Source organism: Rattus rattus, chromosome 8, assembly GCF_011064425.1.
Source record: "Rattus rattus isolate New Zealand chromosome 8, Rrattus_CSIRO_v1, whole genome shotgun sequence".
NCBI classification, from domain to species: Eukaryota; Metazoa; Chordata; class Mammalia; order Rodentia; family Muridae; genus Rattus; species Rattus rattus.
In genome coordinates, this window is record NC_046161.1 from 115,244,354 (window position 1) to 115,268,351 (window position 23,998).

Here is a 23,998-nt window from a genome sequence, read left to right on the forward strand (position 1 = left end):
CCCATGCTGAGGCAGGCATCCCTTCTTCCTGAGGGACAGCCACATGACGGTATAGTACAGAATAAAGTTTATTGAGGACATGGGGCGGGGGGGTGGTTGAGAGGGTAGTAGAGGCCGAGAAAGGCAGAGAATGAGAGATTAGAGAAGTAGAGGCTGGCCATGAGCATGTGGAGAGAGAGCGGGGAGGGCAATGGGAAGAGGAAGGAAGGCGGGAGGGGACAGAGTGGGAGCAAGAAGGCAAAAGCAAGAGAGAGAGGAGGGGGGCAAGCAGCCCCCTTTATAGTGAGTCAGGCACATCTGGCTGTTGCCAGGTAACTGTGGAGCAGAGCACACCTGGCTGTTGCTCACAGGAAGGAGTCTCATACTCCCCATTGTCATTCAACTTTAGTGTTTACTCACTGAGGATTAACAATGTCTTGAGGTCCAACCTGAAGTCTATAACAGGCATTTCCCCACCTTTATGTAACACACCTACACCATGCTTTCACTACTAAATTTTAAATGCTTTTATTCAAAAACATTTTTCCCTTATTGTAGGTGAACAACACTTATGAGACTGTTATTATACAAGAACATGGAATTTGTATTAATCTAATCTGTTTTACTAGGTCATGATTGTCAAAGCTGCCAAGGATGTCATTGACATGCTTTGCCATCCAGGGGGTAAATCGAGGCAGGCAGCATGGTGTGGCATTGGTGATTAGGATCAGCGCTGAGAGCAGCTGACAGGGTTTAGCATCAAGAGAGGCTGAAAGGGGGTCAATCCAGATGATGACTGATGGAGGCTGCTGCCTCTGGCAGCCAGGGATTACAGAACTTACTCAGGAGACTTTTCTTTAAAGGAAAAAAGCTTGATTCACTGGGGCCAGCACTCCCAGTGGCCTGTGAAAAGCTCTGAACTCATTGAACTCTTAGGAACCATTGAGATAGAAAAGGAAAGAGAAGATTCACACACACACACACACACACACACACACACACACATACACACACACACACCACCTATATGAGTGGTTGAAGCAACTTCAATAACTTCATACATACAAATACATACATTTATGTATACATACATACTTTATCTACTTTAAATTCTCAGAGTGCACATCTATTCATCAGCAATTTTTATTAAATCATATCATGAAACTGAGGGCAAAAATGAGTAAAAGAAATGAGTCATCACCAGTCCAGCCAGTGCTGCCATTGTTCTTGTTCCCTGACTTAAAAAAAAAAAAAAGAAAATCCCTTGCTTAACTATTAAGAGTGTTCCTTTCTGAACTTTAAATTGTTCTGTAAGATTTTCAACACCAGAGTCAAGAGCAAAACCGACTCAACCTGGCTTCAAAAACAATTTAATCTTTTCAAATGCTTTCTAAGGATGGTGGTCGTTGCTGAAAATCTACATCTCTCCTAGAGAGGTGATTGAATCATTAATCTGCTCCATTAGTAATATCTGAAAGAGATCAAACACTATTATTGTGAGTGCCAGAGATACTGCTCAGTGAGCAGCTGGAAGCACCCTTAGAGTTTTCATACAATTCTTAGAATAAAAGGGATGTGAGGGCAACAAGCAGAGCAAAACTCCACACCAGCATGAAGTATTCAGGACCTGTAGTCCTCAGGGCCATGCCTCTCTGAGGCTCACTCTTTGCGGCTCTCTCACCTCTGGACCACATTCCATGAGTTCTGTCATTTATTGTTCTTGTATGAACCTCAGCACATGGTCATTGACATTTTGCTCCAGAATTAATGTTTCTGGTTTGAATGTGAAATAATCTCCAGAGTTCATGGATTTGAACACTGGACCCCATGCTGGCAATGCAGTTGTGCAACCTTTAACACAGGGACCCCAATGGAGGAGTTAGGGGAAGGACTGAAGGAGCTGAAGGGGACTTATCTGGCATACTCTTAAAAGATGGAGTTGAGGCCTTTGGTCCTGTGAAGGTTTGATGCCCCCGTATAGAGGAATGCAAGAGCAGTGAGGTGAGAGCGGGTAGGAGGGTGGGGGAGCACCCTCACAGATGCAGGGTAAGGGGGATGAGATGGAGGTTTGCAGAGAAGAAACCAGGAAAGGGAATAACATTTGAAATGTAAATAAATAAAATATCCAATTTTAAAAAAATCCTTACATCACTGGTCATCTCATCAATATAAGCACATTTTTAAACAATGCAGACAATAAAGGACAACTGTCTTAATACTTAAAAAAAGAATTAAAAACTTTATTTAGATCCTCTAAAAAAGAAATAGAAAAAAAGAAATGGAGGCACCTTTGAGGAATGGATTGTTGTCAAGTACTCAAGATTTAAATCTGTTGTAACTTTCTATTTGATCTCTGATTCTTGACATCAGGTTAATTATCAAGCTAGATTCACAACACTATCCCCAAATATTTCCTACCATAATGGAGTATTTCCCTGGAACTATTAGCTATTATATACCTTTCATTCCTTACATCACATGTTATCAGTTACTGCCAGAGGGCAGCAACTCATGTTTCCTTGCAGGACAGAAGTACATTTTTATGTCACTAACATATTGAATAACGAAATGTATATCACTATACATTTTAGATCTGTATTTCAGGACTCAAAGCAAGCCTCTCATTTATGTAATCACCCAAGTCAATGCCAGTCACAGCTTATATCCAACTATTTAGATTTACGTTGCTAAGGAACTTTAGATACAGACCATTGTGAGCTGTCATGTGAGTGCTAGGAATGAAACTGGTTTTAACAGAGCTTTTAACAACTGAATGATCTCTCCAGCCCCACCAACCCACTCTCAATAAAATAGAATTATACACAAGAGATTTCTAAGGGCCAGCTTTGAAGAAAGCTACAGACAGGTGGGGGAGTTGGCCTAAAAGAAGCTGTGTGTGCTTCAGGTGACAGAGTTGGAAGAATGGGGATACCTAAGTCCTTTGGAGTCCAGGAAATTATATCATAGTCACAAGTAGCTGCACAAGGAGCTACAAGATTGGGTGTTTTCCCTGATGGATTTTGCTATTGCTTTGGTCTTTTCATTCTTTGCTATGCTCTGATTCTTTGTGGAATAGGATTGTTCATTCTGTGACATTATATATTAGAAATATAACAGTCTCATTTAAGAACATGGTAGGGTGTAACCAGATAAAAAGTAGTTTTCACTAAGTGTCACAGAAAAAAAATGTGGTTAGGTTAAATGTGAATGGCTCCTATAGAGACATATGTTTGAATATTTATTTTCTAGTTTGTGGAACTGTTTGAGGGGGCACGGATATGGCCTTTTTGAAATAGGTGTGTCACATGGACACAGTTTGAGTCTTTAAAAGCTTCTGCCCATGCCAGTGTTGGGGGGTGCAGCAGGTATCAGGCAGGAAAACAAACCACACTAATAGATGGGAATGAAAACCCAGTGCAGATTGACATGAGGGATCAGACTGGGGGACTCTAATACTAGGCAGTTCATTGCCAACATATTTAAAACACAGTGCAACTTTGGGAAAGATTTCCAGGCAACAATCGACCCAATCAGTCCAGTTCTAGGTGCACAGTAAAGTTTAAGGTATAACTACATAGAAACTCTTTTACAAAGTACACGTGACCATGAGGGTGGGTGCTATAGCCAAAAAGCCTAGAATTTAATGAGGACTCTAACCAACAGCACAGAGATCAGGCAGTCATAAAATATATATGACATCTCCGCTAACAATGTAATAGTCCAGGGAAGAGTCTGGAATGATCATTCTTAAGAATCTGGGTGAGGTCTGCCTCCACAGATAGCAATGGGGTAATCAGATCATTAACAAAATCTACTCCCAGCCTTTTGGATTGACTGCAGTTATTTTATCTCCTTCATTGAGAAGCCCCTGTGTGTTTGCCATTCCTTGTTTTCCAAATGATCTGTGGGAGCAAGAACATTTGTCCCTTCAAAATCCTGTTGTTCATTAAAGAATGGGACTCTCTTGCAAGTGGGAAAATTAGCCTTGGTCAAAGATGAGCTCTGTCTTAGTTAGGGTTTCCATTGCTGTGAAAGGACACCATGACCAAAGCAACTCTCATAAAGGACAACATTTAAGTGGGAGTGGCTAATAGTTTCAAATGTTCAGTCCAGTCAAGGAAGAAATAAAGAAAGAAATTAAAGACTTCTTAGAATTTAATGAAAATGAAGGTACAACATACCCAAACTTATGGGACAAAATGAAAGCTGTGCTAAGAGGAAAACTCATAGCTCTGAGCGCCTGCAGAAAGAAACAGGAGAGAGCATATATCAGCAGCTTGACAGAACACCTAAAAGCTCTAGAACAAAAAGAAGCAAATACACCCAGGAGGAGTAGAAGGCAGGAAATAATCAAACTCAGAGCTGAAATCAACCAAGTAGAAACAAAAAGGACCATACAAAGAATCAACAGAACCAAAAATTTGTTCTTTGAGAAAATCAACAAGATAGATAAACCCTTAGCCAGACTAACGAGAGGACACAGAGAGTGTGTCCATATTAACAAAATCAGAAATGAAAAGGGAGACATGACAACAGAGCCAGAGGAAATTCAAAAAATCATCAGATCCTACTACAAAAGCCTATATTCAACAAAACTTGAAAATCTGCAGGAAATGGACAATTTCCTAGACAGATACCAGGTACCGAAGTTAAATCAGGAACAGATAAACCATTTAAACAACCCCATAACATCTTGAGGTCACTTACGATTCAAGGCTGCTCAAGGGGTTGGGGATTTAGCTCAGTGGTAGAGCGCTTGCCTAGGAAGCACAAGGCCCTGGGTTCAGTCCCCAGCTCCGGAAAAAGAAAAAAGAAAAAAAAAAAAAGATTCAAGGCTGCTCAACCAACCAGAGCTTCCAGGAACTAAGCCACTACTCAAAAACTATACATGGACTGACCCTGGGCTCCAACCTTATAGGTAGTAGAGCACCAGTGGAAAGGGAAGCCCTTGGTCCTGAACCCCCAGTGAATGTGATTGTTCTGGGAGAGGGTGGTAATGGGGGGAGGATGGGGAGGGGAACACCCATAAAGAAGGGGAGTCGGAAGGGTTAGGGGGATGTTGGCCGGGAAAACCGGGAAGGGGAATAACAATTGAAACGTAAATACGAAATACTCAAGTTAATAAAGACGGGGAAAAAAGAAATGTAAATAAATAAAATAATTAATAAAAATGAAAAAAAAAAGGTTTAGTCCATTATCATCGTGGCAAGAAGCATGGCAGGGTCCAGGCATACCGGGTGCTGGAGAAGGAACAAAGGCATCCAGAAGGGGACTGTCCTCTGCAAGCAGCCAGGGGGAGTGTCCCATTCCACACTGGGCAGGGCCTGAGCATAGAAACCTCAAAACCCACCCCTACAGTGGCACACTATGTCCAACAAGGCCACACCTCCTAATAATGCCACTCCCTGGGCCAACTATATTCAAACCACCACAAGCTCTGTCTTTGGCTATCAACGCAAAGTGGTCAGTCCTGAAACCATATACATGCAGCCAACAAAAATGAAATCAGCAGTTGCAAGATATTTGATCACACTGTGAGCACTGAACTGGAAAAACCTGTTTTCTAGTTGTGACGTGGCTCAACCCTAGTACACAGCTTTGATCCAAGAGCTTTCTGTTTATTGTGCAATAGTAAATAAAGTCAACTGTAGGTCAAGAAGTGGAGAAAGCAACCAGTTAACAGGGATTGAACAAAAGAAAAAAAGAGAGAGTAAGAGGAAGTCAGGAAGGCAGAGAGATGCACAGGAAGTAGAAAGGAGAGACATTCAGTTTGAAGGATTTTTAGAGACAGAGTGGAGAAGGAGAACTCTCTCTTTTCCTTTTGGGACACTGGCTGAGGAAGAAGGTCAGAGAACTGCTGTGTGCTTTGTCTTTATCTCTGAGCTGGCAGGCTTTCACCCCAGCATCTGGCTCCAAGTCTTCATTGGTAAAATCAAACAATTAAGTTTGTTAAAAGCAGCTCTCAGCAAGTGTTACTCATGTATCTGAGCAACTTATTCACCCATACAGAACAAGGAAGAAATTGATTGGGAAGAATTTGGGAAGTGATGGAGAGAGGACAGGAATGGGGAAAATGATACAATGTATTTGAATTAAAATGTATAAAAATAAATTTTAAATTATAAGGGCAATGGGTGTTGTTACAGAGAACACAGGTTCATTCCCCAGAAATCACATAGTAGCTAACCATTTGCTAAAACTCCAGACCCAAGCATCTCCTGCCTTTCTCTGGCCTCTGTTGGCACTGTACAAAGACACACACACACACACACACACACACACACACACACACACACATTAAAATAAAGCTTAAAAATGTTTTATACAGTGGTGTCAGCCCTGAGACAGAGATCAGTCAAGGCTAATTAAAATGAACTCATTCTGGTCTTGCATGGAGGCAGCTGTGCCTCCTCTGAGCCAGCCCCTTAGAGACTAAAGCAGTCTTATTGTGAGATTTGAATAGCTCAGCAAACTGTTCCTCTAAGAACAGTGCACAGTGATGATAGGTGACTTTTCCTTGATGTTTTCTGAATTTGGGTTCTCTGTGTTTGTATTTGTGAGAATTGAGGCATTGGTACATGTATCAGTTACATCATGCACCATGATTAACAGGTAGCATTGGCTCCTGAGAAATCTATGTTCACAGTGTCACTTATTTGATTTTCAGCTAAGACCTCACAGTATATGGTGAGCATTCCAGAGGTATTTCTGTCCCTCATTTATAATTTATGTATGTTTCTGCATCACTTTGAGCTAAGAATGCCCTTAAATATCTCTGCTTTGACATTGTGACCACATCCAGTACAGGATTTGACTTAACATCCCTGGGAGTAGGAAAATCTATATGTGAACATATCCAGACTCCCTCAGTAAAACCCCAGTGATTCTTTTGTTGAAGAACATTATTCCTTTATAAATGAGTCCATGCTCTTCTTGCCTACCACAGAAGAAAATCTTTCACAGCTTTTCTGTCTTGGCTATTCTGATGGCTATTATTGGTAGTCAAATGGACAACATCTGGAATTAACTAAAATCCAAAAAGTTGGTACCATGTGGAATTATTCTAAACTATAGCATTTGAAGTGGGAAAATCCTTCCTTAATCTTTATCTCTTGAGTTGCTAAGATCTAGCTTTAAACTAGGCTTCTGGTGAATATATATATATAGAATATATATATATATATATATATATGATGGTAGCTCTTTTTCTTTGCTTGTTCTATCTCTGACTAACAAGTTCTTTTTCTTTTTCTTTCTTTCTTCCTTTCTTTCTTTTTTCTTTTTCTCTTTCTTTCTTTCTTTCTTTCTTTCTTTCTTTTTTTCTTCTTTTTTCTGGCATTAGAGCCTACATCTTCAGAATTCTGGTATGTGCTGAGACATCCAGCAACGTGATCTAAACCACTACTGGATTCTTACGTTTCCATTGGCAGACAGCCATTGGTGTCTGGGTGGCCCAGAGCCGCTGAGACATTGTAATAAACCCATTCTCTACATAGAGATTCATTTTGTCGGGTCTGTTCATCTAAAAAACCTTTACTAATACAGCTGTTTTTTATTTTTGGTTTGGTTTGGTTTTGAATCTCCTCACTCAGGAAGATATGCTGCTCAACAGTGTCATCCGTTTCCTGCTTTTCTTCTGTCATTCGCATACCTACCAGGTGAGAAGTAGCCGCAGTTTATCTAAAGTCACAAAACAAAACTCGTTTTAATTGTTAATATTCTGGGCACCCTTCCACTTGTGGGACAAATTGATAACTCCACTGCGAATTCAGTAAAGAACTCTGCAAGCTATCTATCCTGATTCCAGGAGGAAGAAGTGCCAGGTATACTCCTACATTGCTACTTGGTGAATTCAGCTTCACTGTCCCTAAGAGAAGGAGCTGGGAGCTGAGCCACGGGGTCTGAAGTGGTGGGTCCTCCCCCGGGACTAGGCGGGAAGACAGTCGGGTAGGCTATTGGAAGGCAGGCACAAGTGCTAGAGTATGCAGCCTCTGTAGATCTGCAAAAGTTTTGGCCATGGACAAGAAACCTGGACGGGAAAACTTTATCCTGTGTTCCTTTAAGACACAAAAACCCTAAGGGAGGTGTTCGTGGCACTCAGGACTCATTGACCAATCAGAGCCTGCAGGCGGATCTGTCAGTAAGCCCACAAGGAGGGTTCTTCCGGATGCCATGTTGCGGGTTCCCTGTAGCTGAGAGGTCTTGAATGGTTCTGTGTGATGTGCTCTGAGCCCTGCTGCTGGGTGGTGTGAGGCGCGCACAGGCAAGCTCCCGAAGTTGCGACATGGTGAGCACAGAGTCACTCACTGCCCACAAAAGGGAGAAGCAGGCAGCCGAGCCTCGGAAGCTGAAATAGTGAGCCCTCCCGGAGGCTGGGTCAGAAAACAGCGGGTAGGCTACTGGAGGACAGGCACAAGTGCTACACTGTGCGCACAGCGTCACTGCACTGCACTGCACTGCACTGCACACAGCGGGGAAGAGCAGACAGCTGAGCTGAAGCGGGTGGTAAGCAGCCTCCAGATGCAGCCACCCGTGAGAGCCTTTGTGGTCCCAGACACTCCCTGGACCCAGTAGTGTCCTCTGAATAACTTCACCGTGGGAGTTATATCTATGCAAAGCATTTAGAACAGGAACTTGTATATAGAGACATCATTGTCAGAATACCAAACGTAGTCTCAGTTTCTCTAGTGTCTTCTACAAGTTCTGCCCTTAGCATTTAACATTTTGATGTAAGATACATTTGGAATTAACTTTGGAGGCTGTAAAAGGCATCTCATGTGTTGGGTAGCACTGCAATATTATGCTGTGATGTAGAAGAATAGAATTGATGATTAAAGGATTTGCCAATCCTTAGGAAATAGTGACACCAACTAGGATTTAGCTGAGAGAGGACTGCCTCTAAAACACCCACCCTACAGAAGAGTCATATGCTTACCAGGCATGGTTTATTCACCAGGATTGTCCAGGTGTTTGGCTCCAAACCATAGCAAAGGAGACAGCTCTGATTTACAATCAACCACTAGGCCCATCCTCATATCAAAGAGCAGGCCTCTAACAAGTTTTTCAGAGGGGGCATGACAGGGTCACAACCAACATTAAGGCCTGGTGTGCCATAAAGGTCCTGTTTGCTATTGAGAAAAGCATAGTTTTGCAACATGGGCCGGACTACACCTGGTGACAACCGTTTGAAATGGAAAACATTGTCATGTTGAGGGCTGGCAGATTAAGCAAGTCTTTCCCTGAGGCACCTCATGTATGGAGAAGGAATATAGCTCTTTCTAAACCCAGGAAGGCCTGTATCTTGGCAGCTCCCCTAAGCCCCAGTGTACTGAGAATAAAATAGAGCTCCTTCCCAATCCAGGGATAAGCTTGGAAGAGTTGGTAATGGTCTAGGGCCAGGCCTTCGGTGAGGGGTTGCTTGAGATCCTCAGAACCCAACTCTTACCACCACTTGGGCCTGTGGCTAGACTTCTGGTCTCCAGTCCATAAAGATTTATTTATTTATTTATTTTATGTATATGAGTACACTGTAGCTGTCTCCAGACACACCAGACGGGGACATCAGATCTCATTACAGATGGTTGTGAGCCACCATCTGGTTGCTGAGATTTGAACTCAGTACCTCTGGAAGAGCAGTCAATGTTCTTAACCAGGGAGCCATATTTACTCCAGCCCCAGTCCATATTTAAATTGGTCAAAATATAACCTAGGGCCTGAACCTAAAAAAAAAAAAAAAGAAAAAAGAAAAAAAAAAAGGATGACAGCAAATGTGGAATACACAATCTGTTCTCAGCTGTCTGAGCATTCGCCAGCACTGCATGCTGTCACTGAAGAGATTTTCCTTAATCTTTCAGCTGTGTGTTGAGCAATTTCTCCTTGGGAAGGCATATTAATTCTAGAACAGCTGGATCTTCAGCCTTTTAGAAAAATGTTTCTGAGACAAGCTATATTGATTCAGGTCGCCTTGATTCCAGTGTGTTGCTTCCTAGGGCAATAACCTTGCTTTCCACTTAATGAAAATTCCTAAATTCTTTAAAGGGCTGTACCACACCAGTGTTTGAAAATTATTCAATTGAGTCAAGGAATGAACTGTCCATTTCAGTAACAGGAGCAGGATTTACATATGGAGTATGGCATCTGCCTTTTGACCAGAAGAAACAGTTTACTGTGTACACTTCAGAGTGAAACTGGGTAGGCAATAGCTAGATCACAGACTAAAGTTTAAGAGAGTCTGCTGCAAGGATCACCATTATGAAGGACCTATTTGTTTTTCCAGTTATATTTATTACCTTTTAAATTTCATTTTCTTTATGTATTTATGTGCTAATCTCTTATTTGTTTGTATTCTCCAATGCTTCTCAGTCATTAAGAATCTCATTCTTTTACTCAGGTCTTTCATATTTGTTTCCATTTAGATCAACAACTCCTGTAGCTGAACCTTTCCTCATGCTGTGTAGTTAAGGTTTATTTTGAACGCTTAATCCTACCTCTGCTGCCCAGTGCCTAGACAGATGACGATCCTGCAACTCCTTTCAGGCTGAGTGCTGACTGGTCAGTGTGAAGGAGAAGACACCAGTGAATAAGTGTACTTTAACCCCCAGATTTTGGGGGGTAAGTACAAATGAAAAGGGACCTATATAAGAACTAAGTTCGGGGTTGGGGATTTAGCTCAGTGGTAGAGCGCTTGCCTAGGAAGCGCAAGGCCCTGGGTTCGGTCCCCAGCTCCGAAAAAAAGAACCAAGGGAAAAAAAAAATGAACTAAGTTCACTGACCACTTCTTAAAAATATTTTTAAATTTTATTTTTCTTGAATATTTTATGTATTTACATTTCAAATGTTATCCCCTACCCCCCTCCCATACTCTCCGCCCTCCCCCAGCTTCTATGAGGATGCTCCCACTCCCACCCACCTACTCCAACCTCAGCGCCCAGGCATTACCCTACATTTCTGAAAGGAGCCTTCACAGAGCCAATGGGTTTTCCTCCTATTGATGCTGGACAATGCCATCCTCTGCTACACATGTGGCTGGAGCCATGGGTCCCTCCATGTGTACTCATTGGTCGGTGGTTTATTCCCTGGGAGCTCTAGTGGGGTCTGGTTGGTTGATATTGTTCTTCCTCTGGGGTTGCAAACCCCTTCAGCTCTTTCAGTTTTTTCTCTTAACTCCTCCATTGAGATCCCCTTGTTCAGTCCAGTGGTTAGCTGCAATCATCCTCATCTGTATCAGTAGGGCTCTGGCAGAGCCTTTCAGGAGACACCCATGTTCCTATGAGCCTTTCAGGAGACACATAGTGTTCCTATGAGTAAACACTTCTTGGCATTAGCAATAGTGACTGGGTTTGGTGGCTGCACATAGGAGGAATCCCCAGGACACTTCTTTAGGTGCTTTTGCCATTTGATATTCCTCAGTTGAATTTTTTCTTTGGCTCTGTACCCCATTTTTAATGGGATTATTTGGTTCTCTGGAATCTAACTTCTTCAGTTTTTTGTATGTATTAGATATTAGTCCTCTATCAGATGTAGGATTAGTGAAGACCTTTTACCAATCCGTTGGTTGTTTTATCCTATCGACAGTGTCCTTTGCCTTACAGAAGCTTTGAAATTTTATGAGGTCCCATTTCTCTTGTGTTGATCTTAGAGCATAAGACATTGGTGTTCTCTTCAGGAAATTTTCTCCTGTGCCTATGTGTTCTAGGCTCTTCCCCCACTTTCTCTCCTATTAGTTTCAGTGTATCTAGTTTTATGTGGAGGTCTTTGATCCACTTGGATTTGAGCTTTGAAAATGAAGATAAGAATGGGTTGATTTTCATTCTTCTTCATGCTGACCTCCAGTTGAACCAGCACCATTTGTTGAAAATGCTGTCTTTTTTCCACTGGATGCTTTTAACTCCTTTATCAAAGATCAAGTGACCGTAGGTGTGTGGGTTCATTTCCCAGTCTTCAATTCTATTCCAGTGATCTACCTGTCTGTATCTGTGCCAATACCATACAGTTTTTATCACTGTTGCTCTGTAATATTGCTTGAAGTCAGGGATGGTGATTTCCCCAGAAGTTCTTTTATTGTTGAGTATAGTTTTCGATAACCTGGGTTTTTTGTTATTCCAAATGAATATGCAAATTGCTCTTTCTAACTCTATGATTAATTTAGTTGGAATTTTGATGGGGATTGCATTGAATCTGTAGATTGCTTTTGGCAAAATGGCCATTTTTAGTATATTAATCCTGCCAATCCATGAGCTTGGGAGGTCTTTCCATCTTCTGAGATCTTCTTCAATTTCTTTCATCAGAGATTTGAAGTTCTGGCATACAGATCGTTCACTTACTTGATTAGAGTCACACCAAGGTATTTTATATTATTTGTGGCTATTGTGAAGGGTGTCATTTCCCTAATTTCTTTCTAAGCATATTTATCCTTTGAGTAGAGGAAAGTTACTGATTTGTTTGAGTTAATTTTATATTAAGTCACTTTACTGAAGTTGTTTTTCAGCAATAGGCATTCTCTGGCAGAATTTTTGGGATCCCTTAAGTATACTATCATATCATCTGCAAATAGTTGTATTTTGATTTCTTCCTTTCTGACTTGTATTCCTTTGACCTCTTTTTGTTGTCTACTTGCTCCAGATAGGACTTCAAGTATGATATTGAATAGGTAAGGAGAGAGTGGGCAGTCTTGTGTAGTCCCTGATTTTAGTGGCATTGCTTCAAGTTTATTTCCATTTAGTTTGATGTTGGCTAGTGGTTTGCTGTCTATGGCTTTTACTGTGCTTGATATGGGCCTTGACTTCCTGATCTTTCCAAGACTTTTAACATGAAGGGGTGTTGAATTTTATCAAATGCTTTCTCAGCATCTAATGAAATAATTCTGTTTTTTTTTCCTTTGAGTTTGTTTATATATTGGATTATGTTGATGGATTTCCATATTTTGAAACATTCCTGCATCCCTGGGAAGAAGCCGACTTGATCATGGTAAATGATTGTTTTGATGTGTTCTTGGATTCGGTTTGTGAGAATTTTTTTTGAGTATTTTTGCATCAAACTTCATAAGGGAAATTGGTCTGAAGGTCTCTTTCTTTGTAAGGTCTTTGTGTGATTTAGGTATAAGTGTAGTTGTGGCTTCAAAGAATGAATTAGGAAGTGTTCTTTCTGTTTCTATTTTGTGGAATAGTGTGAAGAGTATGCACTAAACCCATCTGGTCCTGAGCTGTTTTTGGTTGGGAGATTTTAATGACTGCTTCTATTTCTTTAGGGGTTATGGCACTGTTTATATGGTTTATCTGATTTTGATTTAACATTGGTATCTGGTACCTGTCTTGAAAATTGTCCATTTCATCCAGATTTTCCAGTTTTGTTGAGTATAGGCTTTGGTAATAGTATCTGGCAATTTTTTTGAATTTCCTCAGTTTCTGTTGTTATGTATCCCTTTTCATTTCTGATTTTGTTAATTTGGATACAGTCTCTGTGCCCTCTGTTTAGTCTGGCTAAGGGTTTATCTATCTTGTTGATTTTCTCAAAGAACCAGCTCCTGTTTTTGTTGATTCTTTATATAGTCTTTTTTTGTTTGTTCGTTTGTTTCTACTTGGTTGATTTCAGCCCTAAATTTGATTATTTTGTTCTTTTTGTTCTAGAGCCTGCAAATGTGCTGCCAAGTTGCTAGTGTATGCTTTCTCCAGTTTCATTTTGTAGGCCCTCTGAGCTATGAGTTTTCCTCTTAGCACTGCTTTCATTGTGTCTCATAAGTTTGAGTTGTGCCTTCATTTTCATTAAATTCTAAAAAGTGTTCGATTTCTTTATTTTTTCCTTTAGCAAGTTGTCATTGAGTAGAATGTTGTTCAGCTTCCATGTGTATGTGGGCTTTCTGTTGTTTTTGTTGTATTTGAAGATCAGCCTTAGCCTGTGGTGATCTGATAGAATGTATGGGATTATTTCAATCTTCTTGTATCTGTTGAGGCCTGTTATGTGACCAATTATATGGTCAATTTTGGAGAAGGTACCATGAAGAAGAAGGTATATTCTTTTGTTTTAGGATAAAATGTTCTATCTGTTAAATCCATTTGGTTTTTAACTTCTGTTCGTTTCATTGTGTCTCTGTTTAGTTTCTGTGTCCTTGATCTGTCTATTGATGAAGGTGGGGCGTTGAAGTCTCCCACTATTATTGTGTGAGGTGCAATGTGTGCTTTGAGCTTTAGTAAAGTTTCTTTTAGGAATATGGGTGCCTTTGCATTTGGAGCATAAATGTTCAGAATTGAGAGTTCATCTTGGTAGATTTTTTTCTTTGATGAGTATAAAGTGTCCTTCCTTATCTATTTCAATAACTTTTGGTTAAAAGTATATTTTATTCAATATTAGAGTGGCTTCTCCAACTTGTTTCTTGGGATCATTTACTTGGAAAATATTTTTCCAACCTTTTACTCTGAGGAAGTTTCCATCTCTGTCACTGAGGTGTGTTTCCTGTATGCAGCAAAATGCTGGGTCATGTTTAGTATTAAGTTAATCAGTCTATGTTTTTATTGGGGAATTGAGTCCATTGGTGTTAAGAGATATTAAGGAATAGTGATTGTTACTTCCTGTTATTTTTGTTGTTAGAGGTAGAACTATATTTGTCTAGTTCTCTTCTTTTGTGCTTCTTAAAAGAAGATTACTTCCTTGCTTTTTCTAGGATGTAATTTCTCTCCTTGTATTGGAATTTTCCACCCATTATCCTCTGTAGAGCTGGATTTATGGAAAGATATTGTTTAAATTTTGTCACGAGATATCTTGGTTTCTCCATCTATGTTAGCTGAGAGTTTTGCTGGGTATAGTAGCCTGTGCTGGCATTTCTGTTCTCTTAGGGTCTATATGACATCTGCCCAGGATCTTCTGGCTTTCATAGACTCTGTTGAGAAGTCTGGCATAATTCTGATAGGTCTGCCTTTATATGTTACTTGACCTTTTTCCCTTACTGCTTTTAATATTCTTTCTTTGTTTTGTGCATTTGATGTTTTGACTATTATGTGACAGGAGGAGTTCCTTTTCTGGTCCAATCTATTTAGACTTCTGTAGGTTTCCTGTATGTTTATCTCTTTCTTTAGGTTGGGGAAGTTTTCTTCTATAATTTTGTTGAAGATGTTTACTTGCCCTTTAAGTTGGGAATCTTTACTCTCTTCAATACCCATTTTCTTTAGGTTTGGTCTTCTCATTGTGTCCTGGATTTCCTGGATGTTTTTGATTAGGAGGATGGTTTTTGCATTTTGCCTTTTCTTTGACTATTGTGTCAGTGTTTTTTGTGGTATCTTCTGCACCCGAAATTCTCTTTTCTATGTCTTGTATTATGTTGGTGATGCTTGCATCTATAACTCCTGATCTCTTTCCTAGGTTTTCTATCTCCGGGGTTGTCTCCCTTTGTGATTTCTTTATTGTTTCTATATCCATTTTTAGATCCTGGATGGTTTTGTTCAATTCCTTTGCCTGTTTGGTTGTGTTTTCCTGTAAATCTTTGAGGGATTTTTGTGTTTCCTCTTTAAGAGCTTCTACCTGCTTATCTGTGTTGTCTTGTATGTCTTTAAGGGAGTTGTTTATGTCCTTCCTAATGTCCTCTATCATCATCATGAAATGTGATTTTAAATCTGAATCTTACTTTTCTGGTGTGATAGGGTATCCAGGACTTGTTGTAGTAGGAGAACTGGGTTCTGGTGATGCCAGGTAGCCTTGGTTTCTGTTGCTTATGTTCTTGTGCTTGCCTCTCGCCATCTGGTTATCTCTAATGCTACCTACCCTTGCTGTCTCTACTGGAGCCTCTTCCTCCTGTGGTCCTCGTTGTGTCAGAACTCCTCGGAGTCCAGCTGTCTCTGTGATCCTGAGATCCTGGGTTAGTGTCAGAGCTCCTGGGAGTCAAGCTTTCTCAGGATGTTACCAGAGTGGGTGGGGAGCCAGAGCTCTGGGTTTGCTCTGGGCACAGGTGCAAACTAAATGGAACATATGCCTCTGGCTGGGCATGGGTTTGTGTTTTCCTGTTTCTTGTGGGGATCCCAGTTTCCCTATGTGTTAGGAAAGATGTTGTGGCCTCAGCTGTGATCTTGAGTGTTTCAGAGCTCCAGTGCTCCTGGTTGTGTCCAGTCTCCTTGGAGTCTAACTTCTACTGTGATCCTGTGATCCTGAGCTTTTCAGAGCATCTGGGAGTCAGGGTACCTCTGAGTGTTGTAAGAGTGGATGCAGATCCAGCACCCAAGGTCTACTCCCAGTCCAGTGGCTGGGCAGGGGTTCCTGCATCCCTGGATTCTGGGGGAACCCAGTTGCTCTGGGTGTTGGGGCAGACATGGCCTCTCCTGTTGTCCTGGGGATTTCAAAGCACATGGAACTCCCTCTTGATGTTGTAGGCGTGGGTGCAGAGCCAGAACCTCAGGTCTGCTCCAGGTGCAGGTTCAAACTGTAATCCTTGGTGTTGGGGCAGATGTTGTGCCCTCTTCACCTCTGTTCCTGGGCATGTTAGAGTACTTGGGAGTGGAGCTTCCTTTAAGTGTTGTGGGACTGGGTATGGAGCCAGCACCCAAGGTCTGCTCAGGGCACTGGTTCAGACCGGGCAAGCTAAATTGTTGTTGTTGTTGTTTGTTTTAAGTTTTGTTTTTGTTTTGAAACCAAAGTTTCTCTATGTAGCCCTGGCTGTCCTGAAAGTAGACCAGGCAGACCTTAAAGTTAAAAATTCACCTGATTTTGGCTCCCCGGTGCTAAGATTAGATGTGGGACATCATCCCTGGCTTTTTGCTGCTGCTGCTGCTGCTGCTGCTATTGTTGTAGTTGTTGTTGTTTATATTATCAGATGGAATACAGGTTTTCGTACATGTCAACATATGCTTTTGTGCTGATCTTTCATGTGTTGAATTTTGAAATTTGGCAGAGACTATAGTCTATTTCTCAGGATGGCATGTATTCATGACATTAATAGTACCTGTGCCTTCTGGGTCATTGAATTTCAGGTATGTTATATCTTTCCTACCTGTTGTGCTTGTTTTGAATTGTTTAAAATGAATATTAGTATTTTGCCTATATTCATGAAGTCCTTAGGACAAATCCTGCTCAGGGCTCTGCCTCTCCGAGACATATCCATCATGGTTGTGCTAACTGGTGCGCCACACTTCGTGAGGCTAAAGCTGTTTGCCGTTGCTCTTCTTCCATGGACCTTGACAAAAGATGGCCTCAGAATTCCCATACTTGGAATAATGGATAATTGTGAACCCCTATGTGAGTACTGGCAATTGAGCTCAATTATTTACAAGACCAGCAAGTGCTGTTAACTCTCCTGCCCTACGTTGCTTATTTATGATCAGCATTTATATTGATAATATTTTCATTGGCTCATTTGTAACTGTTTAAACATGCATTCCCTTTTTGTAAAATCTTAATGTTACAATTTAAACTGGAACACTTCAGGTTTCTGGAAGATAAATGCAGAACCAGAGTGAATGTATAAACCTCACTAAAGACCTCTGAGTTCTTTCCATCTTTTTTGTTTGATTTTTGCAGGGGAGCCAGGGTCTTAATATGTGTTTCTGTCTGTCCTGCACAAACCAGGCATCCAACTCAGTGAGATACACCTGCCCCTGCCTCCAGTGTGCTAGGATTAAAGCCATAAGCCAATATACCCAGATTGCCCATCATTTTCTGTAATTGTTAATTGTTCAAACAATATCTCTTATGTGTGCTTAGTATGATCCCTTTGCTCTCCTCTCTCCCTCTCTCTCTCTCTCTCTCTCTCTCTCTCTCTCTCTCTCTCTCTCTCTCTCTTTATGTCTGTTGATTGGCATTTCTCCTGCAAGGCTATGTCTTATTTAAAGCGCACAGAAATTACAGGGTGAACCTCATTATATAGTTTCCTTCTACAATGACTTCGTGATTATATTAGAACTACTGTGTCAGGAAATAAGTCCGGGAAGCACCAGAATTATATGAGTATATTGTCAATGAAGTATACATTTACAGTGTTGTCAGTATCATGTTTTCTGTTGTACACATGTATGGGATATTTTAGAATACAATGACCTATGATGATGTGCATGTCAATTTCACTTGGGAAGAGTGGGCTTTGCTGAATCCTTCCCAGAAGAGTCTCTACAAAGATGTGATGCTGGAGACCTACAAGAACCTCACTGCTATAGGTAAGATAATGCATTTTCTTTGACTTTTTAAAACAAGGGGAGAAATGTCTCTTTGTTATTGATGATCTTCTGTGATTTCAATTGAGAATGAGGAAAAATGAGGTAAATAAATCAAGCATGGTTCTAGTGTTCACTAAATATAGTAACTTAAAATTTCCCTAATTTCCAATAATATGTACATATTCTGGTACTGCATTTTAGGCTACAATTGGGAAGACCATTATATTGAAGAAGAATTTCAAAGTTCTAGAAGCGATGGAAGGTAATTTTCATGTGCAAGCTGATACAAATATGACTCTGAAGAAATTTTACTCTGCTCCGGAAGTTCTAAAAAAAAAAAAAAAGCCACCACGTAAAAAGTATTTCTTTAAGTGTATCAATGATTATTATTCTCATAAATCCATGTACCTCAATGTCAAGTGTCTGATTTGTGTTTGAGAGGCACACTTCTAAGAAAGGAGACAAGGAACCAATGCCTTAACAGATATCCCATTTGAATTGTAGACCTATTAGAGCTATGGTATAGAACTGCCAGTCTGTCTCACTTAAAATTGCAAAAAGTATACACTTTGAATAGGTGATAAATATATCTTCAAAATATTCTAATAAGTGAATAGTCCATAGTAAAGCTGATATTACTTATATACTTGTACTAACATTGCTAAATATAGTGAGGGGGCAGTTTATGAGAGTCAAGAATGAGATACATTAACCACTTGCTACATATCTGTGAGGAACAAAAATCAAATTGTGTGAATGCAATGTGGAAACCTTTATTTTGTTATTCTTTTCTTAATGGGTACATATGTCACAATGGATACACACCATTGAGCTTAAGGATATTGAAAGAAGCAACGCACCTCTCTCTCCCAGAAAAAATTAGAAGATGTCTAGTAGTCCCCACTTTGAGTAGACTTTGTAAATGTGATGCAGGCTTGCAATTGGGAATATATATATGCTCACACTGAAGAAAATCTCTATGGATACTAGAAATATGGAAATTCTTCTGATTGTCCTGGTTCACTTTGCAAATGTGGTATGATTCACACTACAGAAAAATTTATGAATTCATCCAGTGTGGTAAATCTGAGTTCTAGCTCTCTTCAAATATGAGGAAAACTCTATATAGAAAAAGAATGCTATAAATGTGAGCCATGCGATGAATGCTCTTACCAGCACAGGTATTGTCAAAGATGCATAAGAACCCATAATGAAGGAGGAACACATGAATGTAAATAAAATCCTAGGATCTGATTCCTCTTTACCATTAGACCAAATTATAATATTAATTCAGACAGATAAAAAATTCAACAGTATAATGAATGTAGTAAATCTTTCACATGTGCCAATTATCTTCACAGGCATGAAACAGGTCATACTGGAGAGAAACCCTATGAATGTACTCATTATGGTACAGGCTTTGCAAGTCATGGTCATCTTCAAAGGCATAAAGGAACACCCACTGGAGAGAAACCCTATGAATGTAAACAATGTGGTAAAGCCTTTGTATGGAACTGTCATCTCCAAATACATAAAAGAACACATACTGGAGAGAAACCTTATGAATGTGATCAATGTGGTACAGCTTTTGCAAGTCATGGTCATCTTCAAAGGCATAAAAGAACACATACTGGAGAAAAACCTTATGAATGTAATCAGTGTGGTAAAGCCTTTTCCCAACACAGTTCTCTACAAGTCCATAAAAGAACACACACTGGAGAGAAACCCTATGAATGTAACCAATGTGGTAAAGCCTATGCACGTCACAGTCATCTCCAAAGACATAAAAGAACACATACTGGAGAGAAACCTTACGAATGTAATCAGTGTGGTAAAGCCTTTGCTTATCACAATAGTCTCCAGTACCATACAAGAACACATACTGGAGAGAAATCTTATGAATGTAAGCAATGTGGTAAAGTCTTTGCGTGCCGTGATCATCTTCAAATACATAAAAGAACACATGCTGGACAGAAACGCTATGAATGTAAACAATGTGGAAAAGTCTTTGCATTTCATAGTCATTTCCAAAGACATAAAAGACATATTGGAGAGAAACCTTATGAATGTAATCAGTGTGATAAAGCCTTTGCAAGCCACAATAATCTTCAAAAACATATAAAAAGACATACTGGAGAGAAATCTTATAAATGTAATCAGTGTGATAAAACCTATGCACATTATAGTCATCTCCAAACACATAAAAGAATTCATACTGGGGAGAAACCCTACAAATGCAATCAATGTGGTAAAGCCTTTTCCCAACACAGTTCTCTACAGGTCCATAAAAGAACACACACTGGAGAGAAACCCTATGAATGTAACCAATGTGGTAAAGCCTATGCACGTCACAGTCATCTCCAAAGACATAAAAGAACACATACTGGAGAGAAACCCTATGCATGTAATCACTGTGGTAAAGCCTTTGCTTATTACAATAGTCTCCAGTATCATAAACGAGCACATACTAGAGAGAAATCTTACGAATGTAATCAGTGTGATAAAGCCTTTGCAAGTCATAGTAATCTTCAAAAACATATAAGACATACTGGAGATTATAAATGTAATCAGTGTGATAAAACTTTTACACATCACAGTCATCTCCAAAGACATAAAAGAACACATACTGGAGAGAAATCCTATGAATGTAAACAATTTGGTAAAATAGTTGCACAACATAGTACTTTCCACAGCATAAAGAAGGCACATATGGGCTGGAGAGATGGTTCAGTGGTTAAGAGCACTGAGTGCTCTTCCAGAGGTCCTGAGTTCAATTCCCAGCTACCACATGGGGGCTCACAACCATCTGTAATGGAATCTGAAGCCCTCTTCTGGTGTGCATGAAGACAGCTACAGTGTACTCATATATAATAAATAAATAAATCTTTTTTTTAAAAAAGTACATTTTTGAGAGAAACTCTATAAATATACTGTAAGGTAAAACCTTTGCAGGTCAAAGTCATCTTCAGAGGCATAAAAGAATTCATACTGGAGAGAAACCTCATGAATATGTTTAATATGGTGAAGCCTTTGCACTTTTAAATTGTCTTCATCAACTTGAAAGTATTCATACTGGAGAGAAATTCTATTAATGTAAGCAGTGTGGTAAAGCCTCTGTGTTATGGGTCCACTTAGATCCAACACAAGTCAAACTCCAGATCAATGCAGATGGCAAGAATTAATTGTAATCAAGCTGTTACTGATTAACTAGTTCTTTTTTTTTTTTTTTTTTTTTTTTTGGTTCTTTTTTTTGGAGCTGGGGACCAACCCAGGGCCTTGCGCTTCCTAGGTAAGCGCTCTACCACTGAGCTAAATCCCCAGCCCCTTGATTAACTAGTTCTTTAGAACACATTCTGGAGTTGAAGTACAACCCATCTTACAGAGCTTTTAAGCTTGAAAAGCAAAAACATCTATGCCAAGTTACAACTACATTTTTCTACCAATCAGGATTTAGTGATAGTAGCTTTCCTTATGTGACTGAACCATGCCAATGGATACATCATATTCATTTATTCTTTTGTGGTTAGGAACCACATGTTTGGGGGAACAAAAGATGTTAATAAATGCTGTAGTTAAGAACTGTTGTGTTTTAGAGAGTAGAAGCCATGGTTAGTTTGATGTGCTATGGATATGTGTATATTATTTCATGTTCATTGCTTTATGTTCATATTAGTTACCATTTGATACTTCCCCTTGAAGTACTGCCTTCTAACGGAATTATCTCAAGATGGTAGATAATGTAACAGCAATGAGATTTATTAAATATTTTCTGGGGTGTGTGTGTGTGTGTGTGTGTGTGTGTGTGTGTGTGTGTGTGTGTGTGTAATTTGATTATTGTTTTTTGGGCCATGATGGATAGATGTAGACTGGAAAACAACTTTCTACTTTGACCATCTTTCTATGTTGATAAGGTCAGGTTGCCAGCTTTGCACACTACAGAAATTTCCCGCTGATCCATCTCACTGATGTTCAAAGAAGATTAGTTAAAACATTTCATTAGTAAAATATTGTCTTCTTTTCAGATTGTAAACATATTGTCATCTAAGGATCGAGAACAGGGTGACTTAATAATAAATCGTATTTGCAAATGAAAATGATGTACTGTTTTGTTTTTGTTTGTTTCATTTTTCTGGAATGTGTTAATTTATTCTTAGGAGTGAACACTAATCACGAATGAATGCCAGAGAATTGTCTCACTGGGTAAAGTGGTTGCTGCTAACCTAATAACCTTAGTTCAATCTTGGGGAGACCCATAATTACACCTACAGATTTTTCTTTCATTTCTATACTTGAGCTGTGGCATATGCACACTCATACACCAGCCCATACATAAATAATTTTTAAACCCCAAAAAGGGCCAATGAGGTTACTTGAACCAAATGACTTCCTGGGTTTTATTTCTAGATTTCACATAGGGAAAGTAGAAGTTAGACACCAATAATTTGTCCTCTCACTGCCACATGAGCACAGTGGGACAGATGCATGCATACAAAAATAGTTCAAACATTTTTAAAAAGGAGAAATTAACAAAGCAACCAAAATAGCCAAATTGAGAATATATGAAAATTTGCAACTTTAAATTATTATGGTAGAATTTCAAGAAGGATTACTACTCATCAAAACACTAATGGTTCCTTTTTAAATCTTAATTTAAGCTTTCATTCTCAGATTCAAAGTTAAGTCATTTCAAAAACCTATCTCACCTGGGTCTAGAGCTGCATCTCCATGATCCCAGCACCTGGGAGACAGTGGCAGGGAAATCTCCCTGAATTTCAGGCCAGCTTGGTCCACATGATGAATTCCAGATGGCCACAGCTATGCGGAAATATCCTGTCTCAAAAAATTCCAAAACAAAAGTATATCTCATATTTTGGAGATTTTCCTAAGGAGTAATGGACCATCTTCATCTTCTGCATTAGGAGCTGGAGAATTAGTAGTGCTGCTCTTCTTGAGTACCCAAGCTCAGAGCTACCTGTATTTCCAGATCTAGGACGTCTGTTGCATTCTTCCAAGCTCCTGGGGTACCATGTATGAAAATAGTGAAAAGACACATACATATCTAATGCCCTGCTGTACAAGAAAAGCTTTTCTTTGTGTATATGCCATTTTTTAAATATTAAAGTTGATTTAATTTGGGTGCAGTAGTTTTACCACTGTGTATACCAAGTCCATGCCAGGTATCGCTGAAGGCCAGAAGAATGCCTGATCTCCTGTGATTGGAGTTACAGACAGTTGTGAGCTGTCTCTTGGGTGCTGAGAATCAACTCTAGGCCCTGTAGATGAGCAGCCGATGCTGTCAGGGGATGAGCCATCTATTCAGCCCCATGAGCATGTCATTAATAGCAATAAGATATGAATGGTTGATCTTTACCTGACCCCTGGTGACCCAGAAGAAATATAAGATGGATAGCATCAGAAACTGAGACTTAGTGCTTAAAGGATTTTCCCAGCCCAGATTTTCACAAAATTAGGGAAGATTACACAAAATGGCCAGGAGACTTAAAAACTGGCAATATAAGTCTTTAAAAGGTGATTGACCACTTGACCGAAGCTACCAGACTTAGTTTGTCTCAATGGTAAGCAGGCAGCAATGGAAGCCCACAAGGACACAGGCCTACATCTGCTGGAATATACACCTACATCTCCTCTAAGGAGAGAAAAGAAACTAAAAGGCATGAAGACTGACTTGTCTGAAATGGGATTGTATTCTGCTTCCCTGACACCTACAAAACATTCAGCTAGGAGCTCTGATTGTTGGTAGCTCCAGAAAATATTGAAGTTGTCAGGGGAACTGAGGCTCAAACAGAAGTCATTCTAAGGGTGGGGTAATCAGGCATTTACAAAAAGCCTTGGGGAATAGATGAACTATAAGGGGTGGAACTTTAGGGGTG

At 39.9% G+C, this 23,998-nt stretch overlaps 2 protein-coding genes across 2 annotated transcripts; both read left to right on the top strand.

The window, feature by feature from the left end:
* The first annotated feature begins 8,146 nt into the window (after positions 1-8,146).
* On the top strand, positions 8,147-18,694 carry LOC116908043 (zinc finger protein 120-like). The gene is made up of 3 exons (XM_032911317.1): positions 8,147-8,266; positions 17,981-18,107; positions 18,309-18,694. The coding sequence occupies exons 1-3, from the start codon at positions 8,264-8,266 to the stop codon at positions 18,371-18,373; spliced, it is 195 nt and encodes a 64-aa protein (XP_032767208.1). The 5' UTR covers positions 8,147-8,263; the 3' UTR covers positions 18,374-18,694.
* A 132-nt stretch (positions 18,695-18,826) lies between these two features.
* LOC116908041 (zinc finger protein 844-like) lies at positions 18,827-20,983 on the top strand. The gene has a single exon (XM_032911315.1). It carries the CDS (start codon positions 19,318-19,320, stop codon positions 20,227-20,229), a length of 912 nt encoding a protein of 303 aa, XP_032767206.1. The 5' UTR covers positions 18,827-19,317; the 3' UTR covers positions 20,230-20,983.
* Positions 20,984-23,998: the final 3,015 nt, after the last annotated feature.

Excerpts from the sequence above, each read along its gene's own strand:
- LOC116908043 (XM_032911317.1), top strand. Across the intron at positions 18,108-18,308 it reads CAAGAACCTCACTGCTATAG|GCTACAATTGGGAAGACCAT; the intron begins GTAAGATAATGC and ends ACTGCATTTTAG.
- LOC116908041 (XM_032911315.1), top strand. The coding sequence starts at position 19,318 with ATGAAGGAGGAACACATGAATGTAAATAAAATCCTAGGATCTGATTCC.